Source organism: Mastigoproctus giganteus, chromosome 6, assembly GCF_048544385.1.
Source record: "Mastigoproctus giganteus isolate SK-2022 chromosome 6, ASM4854438v1, whole genome shotgun sequence".
Classification (NCBI taxonomy): domain Eukaryota; kingdom Metazoa; phylum Arthropoda; class Arachnida; order Uropygi; family Thelyphonidae; genus Mastigoproctus; species Mastigoproctus giganteus.
The window spans coordinates 139,926,765-139,942,034 of record NC_143580.1 but is presented as its reverse complement, the minus strand read 5'-3'; the positions used below and the strand labels follow the sequence as shown (position 1 = coordinate 139,942,034).

At 35.0% G+C, this 15,270-nt stretch overlaps 1 protein-coding gene across 1 annotated transcript in view; it reads right to left on the bottom strand.

Moving 5' to 3' along the window:
- The window catches only part of LOC150084620 (uncharacterized), a 582,065-nt gene that overhangs the window by 418,371 nt on the left and 148,424 nt on the right, over positions 1-15,270 (bottom strand). Inside the window, exon 6 of the mRNA XM_090376306.1 lies at positions 8,112-9,363. Coding sequence (XP_090232432.1) covers positions 8,112-9,363 — 1,252 coding nt within the window. The remainder of the gene's footprint in view (positions 1-8,111; positions 9,364-15,270) is intronic.

Genomic DNA, 15,270 nt, shown 5'->3' with positions numbered 1-15,270 from the left:
TTTAATTTTAATCCTATCTGGTGACTTTACTTGCCTAACTATTATTTGCTTTGCCTAACTTGTTAAAGGTAGCTTCGCATAGATGGCACAAGTAATGCACATCACATAATCTAGGAAGACATCTCTGCAATATCCCCTTCTTGTGCTCAAGGCTCCAGAGGTTACAGAATTTCAAGAGGCATTTTCCAAATGTGACTCTGGACACTCTCAACTATCTCAACATCGACCTGTGGTCTATTGATAAGACATATTGTGATGCATAAGAGAATTGCATTTGTATTCTCCCTCAAGCCAAGTATTACTGTTAGTAGTAATACAGCAGACTCTTGATTTACCGGGATTGGATTAACTGGGACAGTTCAGGACTCCAAATTAAAAAAAAAAAAAAAAAAAGACCAGAAATCATAAAATTCAAGTAATAACTAGAATAAGTATAATCAGATGTTTTGCTAGTCATAAATAAGTGACAAGAAGCAGTATTATAAGTCGTCACTGAGAGATAATGTACCTGTTATCTTGCAACCCCTGCTGTCTTCACACTCACCTCTCCGGGAAAAAAAAAAAAAAAAAAAAAAAATGTTTAGTTTGCTTTAGTGCGTCATGTTGATTCTTGTGTTCCGTTGCACCACAAAAAGAGAAATTTTGGTTTGTCTAGAAATCGCGAAAATGATGTGTAAACACAAAAGAGTTGTGCTTTCAGTTAAGCAAAAACTTGAAATTATTCAAAAGTTTGGAAACGGTGCATCCGTTGAATCTTTAAAGAACCATTATAATGTTGGTGACCAAACCATATACGACACTGTAAAAAATAAAGGGAAGCTATTAGATTTAAAATGGACATTGTAAAATATAAAGGGAAGCATCATATTGGACACGCGAATAGTGTGTGGTAAGTTTTATCATAACGTTTTTTATCTATCACCTTACTCTTTTTACGTAGGTTGCCGAACATTTTTCGATACAGTAAGTCCAGACTTACGAAACTTCGGACTTATTTAAATTTTTTTCACCCATTCTTTTATTTTTTAAGATTGTAAAATTTAAAACAAACAAAAAAAAATAATAAGCAATCAATAACGATTATCACAGCATGCACAAATTGCACAAGTGAGATACGGAGTAACAAGCAAAAAAATAGGAAAGAGGAGAAGATTTAATTCTATTTTTAAATCTAATTATAAATTTAATTATATTTTTTTTTACGTAACTGAAGATTTCAGTGAAGGGGACACACACAATTCACCATAATAACGTAAAAACCACACCCAGAATTCCAGCTATTGGTATTATCGCAAATGCAATAAGATCGAGTTTACTACCCGGTTGTAATAGATTTCGCTAACAGAAAAGACCAATAAACCGGAAAGTGCAAATTTTTTTTTATGGCAGTGACCTCCAGAAATGTGCTTTAGTAAAATGTGAGCTCATGTGGGGCGATAATAGTGAGTTTTCGCCTTAACCTTGTGAAGTTCTTTACAGAAAATTTCATTTTGATCGTTATCATGGTGCCGACTAAGATAATAAGTGATAGTGGCACTTGTAAATCTACCAATAAAAGTAAAGCAATCGATTTGGATCAGAAAATTAAAATAATAAGGATGCATGAAAATGGTCAAACATTAAGAAGAAGTATCAGATCAAATTCAGATTTGCCAATAATAATACAGTACACATATTTTTTAGTCGTTCCCGAGTTACGTAAAAGTTGACTTACGTAAGAAGTCCTGGAACGTATCGCTTACGTATATCGGGTACTTCTGTATTTTGGATTAACCGGGAAATCGATTATCCAGGATTTTTTTTTTTTACCCTCTATCCTGGAAAATCGAGAGTCTACTGTACTTAGTTTTGGGGAGAATAAAATACCAATCTAGTAATTTACTGACCCACCTAACACTGCCTTGATAGTCTCAGTTTAAGTGTATCCCATCCCTATAGAAGCAGTTCCTCCTGTTAACAAGCACAAACAAGTCTGAGAAAAATTCTAACCTATGAGCCTTGCACATCTGTACAGGGTGAACTGATTAAGAAGGCTCTCATCATTAACTCCCTAATATTGTGTCCAGGCAAGAACTGTAGACACTTTCAAATTTAACCCAAACTCAACTTTTCTCAACACTGCTCAACATACTTGTTAAGCTGTTATTTGTTATTTTGGTTTTTAGGAGCATTAGCAACTAAGGCCATATTGTTCCGGGATATGCGGTGGTCATTCCCTGACCTTTCCGCATCCTCCGTATTTGGTGGTCACGGGCTCGAACCCCGGTCTAATCAAGAAGTTTGCTATGCACTGCTGCTCCTGCCCACCTGGCTATGGAGGCGCCACTTGTTAAGCAAGCTCTTCTACTCTTATTGTAATTGGTGCCAATGTGTGCAAGAATATCACCTTTTGTGCACTTAAAAGATATGTCACAACATCTTCAGCTTTTGTTCCTGGCAGATATACCCTTGTCCTGTTCCACCTATCCTTTTTGAATAATATATCTCCCATTTCCCTAACAACAGAGTCACTGAAAATTGCTACCTCCTGTAGGACTAGCACATGCTGTCTTGTGGGTTGCCATTGTGTCACCTGATGCACAAGTGCAAGCTCTGCCATTGAGGTGGGCAGGCGAGAACTTGATTAGCCACCCAATTTAATTTGTTTGACAGCATCCACCCAGTTCTTCAAGCTCTCATAAATGCTGAGTTTATGCTTAATATCCTTGCACTCTTTACACCAAATGCACACAAAGACATTCCTCTTGGTTGAATCATGTCCCTTTCCAGATATATTTGCAAATATTCAATAAGCAGTAACTTTCGTATGGCTGTGATTCAGAGGAGAACTCCAAATCACAGGGAATGTGAGTGTACACATGGAAATGATGGGGGTGAAAAAGAAATATTTATGGCATTCATTTTCACCTTTAACAGTATTATTTCAGAAGAACCATGGCTATTGAGCCACAGATCTTCCATCAGTAGTATTTTAAATACTACTGATGGAAGATCAGTAGTATGTACATGCTACTGACAGGAAGGAAGGAACAACCCATGCAATTTTAGAACAGGGTATAACATCCTTATAACAGTGAGAAACATTGTTGCAAACCAAAAGGATATTGAATTCAACTATGAAGGATTGTTGAAGAAAACTTTGCATACAGTTTGTTCATTTTCTTGTGTTTTCAAATGTACTAGGCTTTTCATACCAACAAAGAAATACTGTTCAAGGTTTAGACCTAAATCGATGTGAGATGAACTATAGAGACATGTGGCATAGAAGAAAAGTGCATGGGATGCATATAAATTATCAGGTGATACAGAAGCCTGTTGTAGATATAAATTAGTCTGTAAACAAATTGCAAAGGAGGTTAGGCAGGAGATTATGAGAAGTCTCTGGCAAAGAATGCAAATAAAAATGGCAAAGACTTCTAAGCTTTATATTAACAGTAGAAGGAAGAAATTGAATCGCATTGGGCCATTTGATGTTTATGGATTAACTCAGTGGTTTTCAACCGGGGTGCCACAACAACATTCTTGGGGTGCCATGTAATTTCGGTTTAAGTTACTTAAAGCTATTATTATTATTATTTTAATTTATACATTTATTTCATTATAAAAAAGTGTATGGTATCCATTGTACCGTATCTTTTTAATTTTGTGGTGATCTATAATTGATCTATATTTAGTACCTCTATATAAAGAATAAAATTATTATATAGGTATATATTAAAAGGTCGAAAACCACTGTGTTAGGTATTTCTTTTGGCCTAGGGGTGCCGTGAAAAAATTACTGTGACACTAAGGGCGGCGTGAAACGAGAAAGTTTTGGAACCTCTGGGTTAACTGTTGTATTCAATTTGTCCAAAACCCTGTTTGGGTTTTGGACAAATTGAATACATATTAATTTTGCATCTACATTCACACAAGAGGAATTCTTTAGGGCAGGTTATGCCAGACGTTTATCTAACTCTAATGAGGAGCTAAATGACATTGTAAAAACTGAAAGGAAAGTGGAGGAAAAATTGTTGAGGATGGACATAAAAAACCCACCTGTGGCAGATGGAATCAATCCAATTATATTAAGGGAGACAGCAAAGAACGTAAGCAAGCCCTTCACCATAATTATGAGAGCATCTTTGAATTCAGGGGAGGTCACTATGGACTAGAGAAGTGCGAATATATCCCCAATTCATAAAGGGAGATCAAAATGGGACATAAGTAATTACAGGCCTGTTAACTTGACATCTGTTCCAGGGAAAATAATGGAATCACAGGTTACAGAAGTAATGCAGGACCATTTGGACAGGCATGCAATTATAATGCAATCATAGCATGAATTTGTCAAGGGGCAGTCTTGTCTAACCAATCTGACCAAAACTTTGCATACAGTTTATGCAAATATAATTACATGGAATAATGTAATTAGTGGAGTTCCCCATGGTTCAGTGCTGGGTGCATTGCTGTTTTCAATATTTATCAGTAATATTGATGAAGATTTATCAGGCTTAATATCTAAGTTTGCAGATGATACAAAGGTTGGCAGGGTTGGTTAACGACAGTCATCAGGGTGAGCTACTGCAACAAGATAGGAAAATTGGGTTGATGGGCTGAGAAATGGAGTTGAAGTGTAACACTGACAAATGTAATGTACTGCACATGGGTAGCAGTAACCCCAGAGTAACTTATCAACTGTTTGGTACTACACTCAGGGTAGGAGAGAATGAAAAAGATGTGGGGTAATTGTAAAGTCAGACATGAAATTCTCTGAGTAATGCAGACTATGCTGCCAGCACAGCTATTATTTTGTCAACGATATATAGAAACTTTGTTAGCAGGGATAAGGAGGTGATTATTCCCTTGTATAAAGCAATGGTTAGGCCACAACTTGAGTACTGTATACAGGTCTGGAGGCCTCACTTTAGTAGGGATGTAGATCTATTTGAATGGGTGCAGAGAAGGCAACCAGATTGGTGAAGCAAACAAGAGGATTCTCTTACCTAGAAAGACTTCGGTTCTGAAAATCGCAGTGTCTCAAGACCAGGCACCTGCATGGAGATCTGATTGAGGCTTAAAGCCTTCAACCAATTGAGTAAGTTGAATGTTAATGGTATATGGTATTCTCCCATTTGCTGAGACTACATATATTAGGAAGTATAAATTCAATTTGAGGAAGGATTGTTGTGGAACAAATGTGTGGAAGCTTGCCTTCAGCCAGAGGGTAGTTGATTGTTGGAACAGGCTTTCATCTGTTGTTATGGTGGAAGTGAATGGGTTAAATAAATTCAAGGGAGAACTAGACAAATTCTTAGAGGGTACAGATGGGATAACTGGGTTATCTCTTTTTTTTTGGCTGATGCTATATAAGCTTGCTTTCTTGCATCATTTGCTATTACCACTACTACCTACAGGCATAAATGCACACAAAAAAAGAATGGTAAAGATGATATCTCCAGTACCATTCAAAGAGCTTGAATGTGGGATGTTTATATAGGAATATAGCATATATGGAAATACAGTATGCCACTACCCAGATTATCAATCTGGATAATGGCCCACATTTTATAGCAACAAATAAATAAACATTTAATAAGATTTATTTTATTCAATAAATAAATATTTATAAATAGTGATATACTTCTCCATTGATGAAGTGCTTTTTATTTAGAATAGCACAATATGCAATAAGGAAAATTGTGGAGAAGTGCCTCCTCAATATGAGATCAATGCACTGAGCAGTTACCTCAGTTCGCTCACAGCTATATAGAAAAAGAGGGTATGTCCAACATGGAAGATGATGATGACCCGATAAAGAAGCTTATGGTAGATATAAATTAGTCTTTAATCAAGTTGCAAAGGAGGCAAGCTAAGGAAGTTATGAGAAGTCTCTGGCAAAGAATGCAAAGAAAAGCAGCAAAGGCTTCTATACCAATATTAACATTAGAAGGAAGGGGATTGAATCACATTGGACTACTTAATATCAATGAATTAACTGCTGATGACTCTGCTAAGGTTGCTGACAAATTGAATAAGTATTTTACAACACAGGAGGATTTCTTTCAGGGGGGGGGGGATACCAGAAGTTTTTCAAACTCTAATGGGGAGCTAAATGACTTTGTGATCTGTGAAAATAAAGTGAAAGAGAAATTGTTGAAGCCGAACATAAAAAAGGTACCTGGGGAGGATGGGATCTATCCAATCATACTAAGGGAGGCAGCAAAGGAGGTAAGCAAACCCTTAGCAATAATTATGAGAGATCCTTGGATTCAGGAGTGGTCCCTATGCACTGGAGATGTGTGAATGTCCCCAATTCAAAAAGAAGGATAAAAGGAGGAGTATGTTTGATGTTGCAGGGGAAAATAATGGAGTCACTGGTTAAAGAAGTAATGCAGGACTATATGGACAGGAATGTAATTATACTGCAGTCAGAGCATGGATTTGTTAAGGGATGATCTTGTCTAACCAATCTGATAGGTTACTATGATGTAGTGACTAAGGAATTGGATTCAAAAAATAATTTTCATATCATATACTTATATTTCAGGAAGGCTTCTGATATTGTTGCACAAAAAAGACTGCTGTACAAACTGGAGAAATGTGGCATTAAGGGCAAGCTACTGCTATGGATAAAGGAATGGTTAAGTGGAAGAAGACAGAGACTGGTTATCAATGGGCACTGCACTTTGTGGACTTATGTTATTTGTGGAGTCCCCAAGGGTTTAGTGCTGGGCTCATTGTTGTTTTCAATATTTATTAATGATATTGATGAAAGTATATTAGGATAAGTCTACGTTTGCATATAATACAAAGGTTAGCAGTGTGGTTACTGACAGTAATCAGGATGAGCTACTGCAACCAGATCTATAAAAATTGGGTTGATGGGCTGAGAAATGGCATTTGAAGTTTAATTGATGAGTGCAAGGTGCTGCATATGGGTAGCATTAATCCAAGAGTAACATATCAAACGTGTGGTACTACACTGAGGACAGTGGAAAAGGAAAATGACTTTGGGAGTAATTATGTAATCAGATATGAAATTCTGTGAGCCGTGTAGACATGCTGCCAGGACAGCTAATGGGATTTTGTCAATGATATACAGAAACTTTTCCATAAGGGATAAGCAGATGATTATCCCTTTGTACTAGGCCATAGTTAGATCGCACTTTAGGAAGCACGCAGTTATGCTAGAATGGGTGCAGAAAAGGGCAATGAGATTGGTGAAGGATACAAAAGGGTGCTACTACCTAGAAAGGCTTCAGTTCTGCAAATTGTAACATCTGGAAACTAGGCACCTGCACAGTGATCTGATTGAGGTGTTTAAGGCCTTGAATGGATTGAGTAAACTGAATGTTAATGGCATTCTTCCACTTGCTGAGACTACACACAAGGGAAGGAAGGTTGCAGGATAGATGTGCGGAAGTTTGCCTTCAGTCAGTGGGTGGTTGGTTGTTGGAACAGGCTTCCATCTGTTGTTATGGAAATGGGTGGTCTGAATAAATTCAAGAACTAGACAAATTCTTGGAGGGTATGGATGGATGAAGTATGTAGTTTTCTTATGGCTGATGCTATAGAAGCTTGCTTTCTTGCATCAATTGCTACAACTATTACTTTTAACCGTTGCTTTAATTCACTTTCAGAAAATTGTTATAATGTTCCAAAACTTTAGATTATAATGTTCTGTAAACTGAGATCTGTAAATTCATTCGCTACTTTCAGTGCCATAATACTATGAGATACACTATTATACTTTTACACAGCTGCTTTGCACATACTAATGATAGTATGACACTGTCATTAGTATGCGCAAAATTCCTTAATTATTAATCATTATTTATAATTAATTCATGGAAGTAAATTATTTCTTTTCATTGTAATACCTTCATTATTGCACCTTAGTTTTTCCCATCTTCATCCATTTGACATTTTACTTCTTTTCTTACCCATTTAAAAATACTGATAATGTATACACATACATATCAATGATAAGAACAGATAGAATACATTGAAAAAGTAAGGGGTTAAAAATGATCAACATTTATAACTTAAATAATTTACTATATAGATACATTAAGAGCAATGATTTATAAATATTAAGTATAAAATATATATAACTTAAAAAAAGTTACCTGACTCCACTGAGGAATGACCACCTGTTGAGATGCATGTGCTTGTGGTGCAGATATGAATGAGTGATGTGATTGTACTTGTCCTGTTATTGCTGTTTTATTGTGAGATGGTCCTAAAGTGTCAACAGAATGAGGAGGTGAAAGTAGCTGTTGTAAAAGAGGACTACTTATTTTAGGTCGCTCTGGTTCTGGAACAGTTTGAGATGTTGATAAGGAAGATACTGTGTTATTCTCTACTGATGTAGCCTCAGAAGTATTTGATATATCTGTTTCTAGAAGAGAATGATTTAATGATGTTTGAGAGTACACTGCTTCAGCAACAGCTGCAGCTGAATTTAGAGCATTAATGGCTTGAGCAGTTGTTAATGGTGAATGCTGAAGGTTTGCTTCTGAAGTTGCAAGAGAAGTTGGGGGATGAGATGTTACTGGGGATGACTGTATATATCCTTCAGATGTTGACTGTAAAGAATGTGACTGCTGTTCATGATTACTTTGTTCTTGCTGATGATGCGTTAAAGACTGCTGAGACTGTTCTGATGGATGCTGTTCCGGTGTCTGCTGTTGTGAAATTTCTAAAGATGTTTTCTTAATCTGTGCTTCTGAATGGTCTACTGATTCAGAAACAATCTGCCCTGTCTGAGACTGACATACAGATTGCTGGGATGATCCTGGAGATCCAAAGTTTTGTGCAAGTAAAAGAGCATTAGTATTGATTGTCTGTGGTTGCCATGGTGGTAATACTGTATTTCCATCAGTCCTTCCTGATGCAGAAACAGGCACCTGCAGAAGTTGTGTCTTTTGTTGTGGTGGCTGTTGCTGGAATGCAAGAAACTGAAGTTGTGAAGTAGCTGTTGGCACAACTGAATTCATTAACTGATTTCTAACTGTACTCTGTACATTATTCTGACCAAAAGATGTCTGTTGAAGAGTTTGAGCATTGGCACCAGGAGGTGCATACTGAATCCTGTTACCAACTACTGATTCCGAGAAGACTGAACCATTACTACTAGTGATGACACTAGCAGGAAACGAAGGCTGAACGGAATTAAAACCTAGATGTGCTAAGCCTGGTATCACAGTAACATGACCACCTACACTGGGAACAGATATAGTAGTTGTTGAAGTTGCAGTATTGGAATGATGGTTTTCTTTGTGACGCCGTAAGGAACGTGCATCACAGTAACTCTTTCCACAGCCTTCAACGTCACATTCAAATGGTTTCTTATTCCGATGTGTGAGCATGTGACCATTCCTAGAGAGTATGGAAAAAAAAAAATTAAAATTCAATAAATTTGTTTTTTATATCAAGAATATTATCAACAAAATTGCAAATCATAATACTGATGGATATTAGTGCAGAAGTGGAATGTGATCAAATTCTCATTTTGGTGATTCCATATCAAAAATACAAAGTAAGGCCAAAAAAGTTTTGGGACAGTATTTATTAAAAAAAAATAATAAATAATAATAATCATAATAAAATTACACATATTATTTTCCCAAAACAATGCCATTGGCTAATTAAAGAAAACTTTATAAGTAAATATGATTACTGCAGAAGTGAAACCTCACTGAACATAAAAATTAATTCAATAATGAAATTAAAACTGTAAGCAAAAGCACTTCTTTATGTGTAAAGTAATAAATCAAAGTGCATGTAATAAATAAAAATAAGCAAGAGTGTAAATGAGCTTACAATTTACCTTTTAATAAAAATTTTGAACATTTTGAATAAAATTAGAATAACTATGGATTAAAATAAACAAAGGCCATGTATTCTGGTCTACTTTCAGACCTTCTTCCTGTGGCCTGGAACAGAGACCAAGGCTTACACAGTCTCTTTCTTCACGAATTCACACTGCACTTAAATTGACTTTAAGCCAGTAAGCAATTTGATCCCTCCCAAGGCAGGGATTACAGTACTTGTTGGCTGCTCTGTTGGAGAAAACCTTTCCATCAAGTTTGATGGAAAACTATGGGCATCCAGGTCAGGTGATGTCATGGTAGAAAAGTAATGACATGGCAAAGGAATGATTATTAGTTGCTGTTGAAAGGGAATTAAAATTAAGATTTTAACAGACTAAAGCACATCCCACCTATCTCTATGGTATGCTTGTCAGTCCACGTTGAGCAAGCAAAATAACACAGGGGGAACCCTACTTCTTCTATCAGCCTCAACTGAAAACTTCAGGAATTCCTTCTCTTCAAATCTCTTCAAATGGGTAGCACATGACTATGTATTACATTAACTAAGCTGCCATGGTGGAATCTTGAAAATGAGAGGTCTGCTATGGATATACCCCCTACCTCGATTTACTTCTATTGAAGCTGAGCTGAGTTGAACAAGGCGAAGTCTCCTTTAGTCTTGTCTTCTATCTTCTATTTATTGTAAAGTATCTTGCTCATACAGTGGAAAGCAATTCCACTCCCCTCTATATAACATAGCATACAGGGAGTGGAGAAACATTTTCAGTTTACAAAATGACTGCTGAGGTCTGTTTGTCTGTGAATTATGCTCCATATCTTTTAGGAAGGCTATATGTGTCTCATGATCGAGGTTTCCTGTTATAGAGGTCTATAACAGGAGAAACAATTACAGATTATGCCACATGGTGATCCTTGCAACCATTTCACCTATACACCATACCTTAGGTATGGTAAATATGACCTTTCCTGACCTATTTGGAATGGTGGAGTAAGGAAGGACATTTTATATTGTTCAGCTAATGATGAGGGGTGACAAAATGCAAGAAAGATAGTTATTTACACATATAATGATATATATAAATAACTATGATATATATAAAAATATAAATAATAATATAATATAACATGCAAAATTTTCAAGTTTAGGCCCTTCACTTCATGGCATTAACTTAGGAGAATGGGGATTTAAATGGTAGATAGGGAGAGTCACTGTCTATGGGTTTGCAGTAACCTACGTGCTGATCCATCATAACATGTTATGATGGATCAGCACGTGCAAAAGTTAAGGGTGCTTAAATTATCTTGTTGTGACCCCAGATCAGAAATACAAGAAAGACCTTATATTTCTGATCAGAAAGGAAATATTTTTTTTCAAAATGCCTTTAGATAATTAACATTTTTTTCTCATTAATTACAGAATTGCAAAAAAGTTTGTTTGAAGTCAGTTTTTGACAGTTCTTTGATTGGATCTGTTTCAGCTGCTATACTCTCAGCCTCACTGAAAAATCATTGTCCCTTTAATAAGTTCTTTAGTTTAGTAAATGAAAGAGCAACAAGGCTCTTTAGTTTAGGATGTGAATAAAATACATATGGCACAAGGTCTGATAAAAAAGGAGGATATTGTAAAATAGGTACACTGGAAATTACTGTTGCACAGCAAGCTGGAACATCATGTAATAATTTCCAATTTTCCATTTTTCCTTTTCCACAGATCATCTCTCTTCCATCTGATTGAATCTATCAAATACTTTATGATTTTTAAGCACAATCTTATTAAGAGCATGATCTTCTGGTATACATTCATAATGGATTATAACTTCACAGTCAAAAGATAATCCAAACATAATTTTACTTTTAGACCTAACAATTTGAATTGTTTTCTTACTGGAAACTCATAGGACTGACATTTCATCTGCACATCAAAAAGATAACACGATTTTCCTTGATCACAATCAGAAGTTTCAACCAGTTCTCAAAGTTCAACACTTGTTTTCATCTGGGCTGATGTTAAAATATGAGATATGATGGAAATTACTATATGATACTCTAATATCGAGGCTATGACTTCAAGTCTTATTTCATGATTGGCCTATTGTTTCTGGAGTAGGAAAGAAGCAAGTTTATTTGTTGCATTTTATGTAGGGTCTCCACACAGTGTCATCCTCAATGATATCACATCTATCTATCTTTGAAATGCTTTTACCATCCAAATATCCTATTTCTTGATAAAGCTATTCAAGCCTAAGCTTCAACAATTATTTCAGCAAGCTCTGAACAATTCCTTCAATAAAAAGTAAAATTCAAAAAGAAAACAAGAATCATGTTGAAAATGATATAAAACTGCCATCAAATAGCAGATGGCTCAACCAAAATGCCACCTCCCTGTAAAGAATTTCAGAAATCCTGGTTAGAAAATAAAGGTTTTCTATTTGATGTCAAATATTTTTACAAATTCAGTCCTTTAATTAAAAAATTCAAATTAAATGTGATATATTCAAATGATAATGAACAAAATTAAAAACTAGGGTACCACATATGAGAAGTGCTGGAAACTGCAAGGAACTTATCAAATATGGTTAACCATACAGTCAAGAATTGCACCATACTTTTTTCAGGCTACCATGCTTAGGTCAGTATAGCCCCTTGTTTGTTTATTCTGGTATTTATTATTTAACAATTTTTGATTAGTTAGTTCAAATTTGGTTGTTTTAATTTTTTTGCTCATACGCAGGTAGTTAGCAATTTGCTTGTTTGTATCTCTTCAGAAAGCTAGGAATATAATGTAAATATATTGCTGCAAACTTGTTGCAGTTTGCAGTAATGTCCATAAATGGTACACAATGTGATATTATAGTGTAATATTATCAGTCCTAGAACTTAAATCCGACATTTTATTTGCTACTTTTGATGCAGTGAAGGAACAGGATAATAAGGATTCAGCTATAGTGGCAAATATTATCTCCAAGTTAATTTTAGGAGCATTTATATGCAAAAATTTCACTTAAGTAACTTAGTCTGCTCATTTCCAAAGTATGGAACAATGAACTATATATCCCTTTTTGCGATATCCCCCCCCCCATTTAGACCATAAAATTTTTATAAATAACAGGGCTTATCCCAGTTGTTGTTGTTATTTGGTTTTTAGGAGCATTAGCAACTAAGGCCATATTGCTCCGGGGATATGCAGTGGTCATTCCCTGACCTTCCCACATCCTCCGTATTTGGTGGTCACGGGCTCAAACCGGCTTATCCCAGAGTAATTACTGTAGATGTTCAGTTTTTAATGTTTCATTGAAATGTTAACAATGTGGAAAAACATGTTTCTCCCCTATCTCCTTCATTTAAATGCAATAAAAAGTAGTTATTTTTTTAAATAATAATGACTATGTACATCAGTTAATGTTCCATTTCAGTCTTTTTTTTTTTTTTTTTTAGGAACATTAGCAACTAAGGCCATATTGCTCCGGGATATGCGGTGGTCATTCCCTGACCTTTCCGCATCCTCCGTATTTGGTGGTGACAGGCTCGAACCCCGGTCTAATCAAGAAGCGTGTGCTACGCACTGCTGCTCCTTCCTACCTGGCTACAGAGGCGCCTTCCATTTCAGTCAATCAGTTGATAAGAAGGCATTCATATGAATGGCTTATGATATTTTTAAATAACACACGAGTAAATGGAACAAAGAGTTAAGGGGAGGGAAAATTACTTCTTATAGACAACTGCCCATCACACTCTCAGATGCACGATTTATCCAACATAAAATTGGTCATTATTAAAAGCTACAAAAGTTATCAGTCAATTCTTGGTCCTCCAACTGACTGATCGAAGACAGGGAGGATTACATGACCATTTAGTGAAGGAGACAACATAGAATTCATTGAAGATGCAATCACTACAAAATCTGTGCTAACTTATTTGCAAGTTGCAAAGATTCAATTGAACTTTTTGAAGCATAACATTTACAATGATATTTTTAATGTGCTAACTGTAATACAAAGAAGCATAGGGAATCTTAAATTGAAACCCATGAAAAAGGCCACATTTCTAAATTATCTTTGTAAAGAAGGAGAGTGATTAATGACAACTGTAAGTAACTTTTCTATTTGTTTAATTTTTTTAAAATTTATATTGTACTCACATATTAAATATGAACACTATTTATTTTTTTACTTATTTATTTATCTATACTTATTCACTTTTATTATATTAATATACGCATGGTTTTATTTAATAAAGGCAGCATCAAGCAAAATTACCTGGTCATGTTATAAGCAAGTTCAACTATATTAGAAACTAAAATATATCTGATAACATTCATTTAACCTTGATTTCAAAGTTTTTATATTATAACCTAATTAAATTCAAGGATGGTCCAAATAAAAGCAATCCATTACTTGCTAATAAGAATTTAATGATATAATGTGAAAACCACTAATATATAAGAGTTATTTTGAGTACATCTCTCATATATTTTCAAATCATATATATCTGTCATTACGGACGTTAATCAGTGCACACATATAGCACATTGCAGCACCTGACTGTATATGGTAGCTGTGCATTTCGGAACTTCATAGCAGGTTAATTTTTGGAATAATTTTCTATTAAAAATTTTTTTTATTATTATTTAATATATTAAACTATAGTTAATATATAGTCTGAATTCATATAGTCACATAGATTAGTTTATTTTTGTATTTAGTTAAGTATTTATAAAGCTACAGCTTGATATTCAGAAAGCATTTGTTATCAGTATTTTGGCAGAAACTTTGTAACTTCCATTTGGTAGATTAAATTTAACTTCATTAGTGGTTAGTTTTGTTAACAATTTAATTTCTGTAATAGTTTACTGAATCCTGTAATGTATTGTAAATTTAAATTTTTTGAAGTATTCGAAAAGCTACAGCTTAATATTCAGATAGCCCTTGTTACCATTTTGGTAGGAACTTCGTAACTTTTGTTCAGTAGCTTAAATTTAACTTCTCTAGTGGTTGAAGTTTTGTCAACAGTTTCATTTCTGAAATATTTGGTAATTTAAATTCTGTAATGTATTATACATTTAAATTTTGTCATCTTTCTAAAGTTCAAATTTTACCTTAACAATAGATGCTACAAGATCCACTTACAATACAAAGTCCAAAGGCATCGTGAACCAGATCGAAATACCTGCGGGCATTTCCATCTGGGTCACAAGTTCGTCATTTGTATAGCCTGTGGAATGTTCAGGGTTGTTAAAATTAAAGTATCCCTATGTAGAGGGCTCTGGAGCGAGTTCTAAGGCTTGTACTGAAGAGAAATTTGGACAACAGGTACAACAAAAAATGCGCTCAACATTTATTGAAAAAAAAAAAAAATAAATAAAAATAAGTTACAAAATTTATCACTATATGGTGCTATGGCAATACAAATCACTTGAACAGCACTAAAATTGTTCAATGTGTCCTCCATTTTG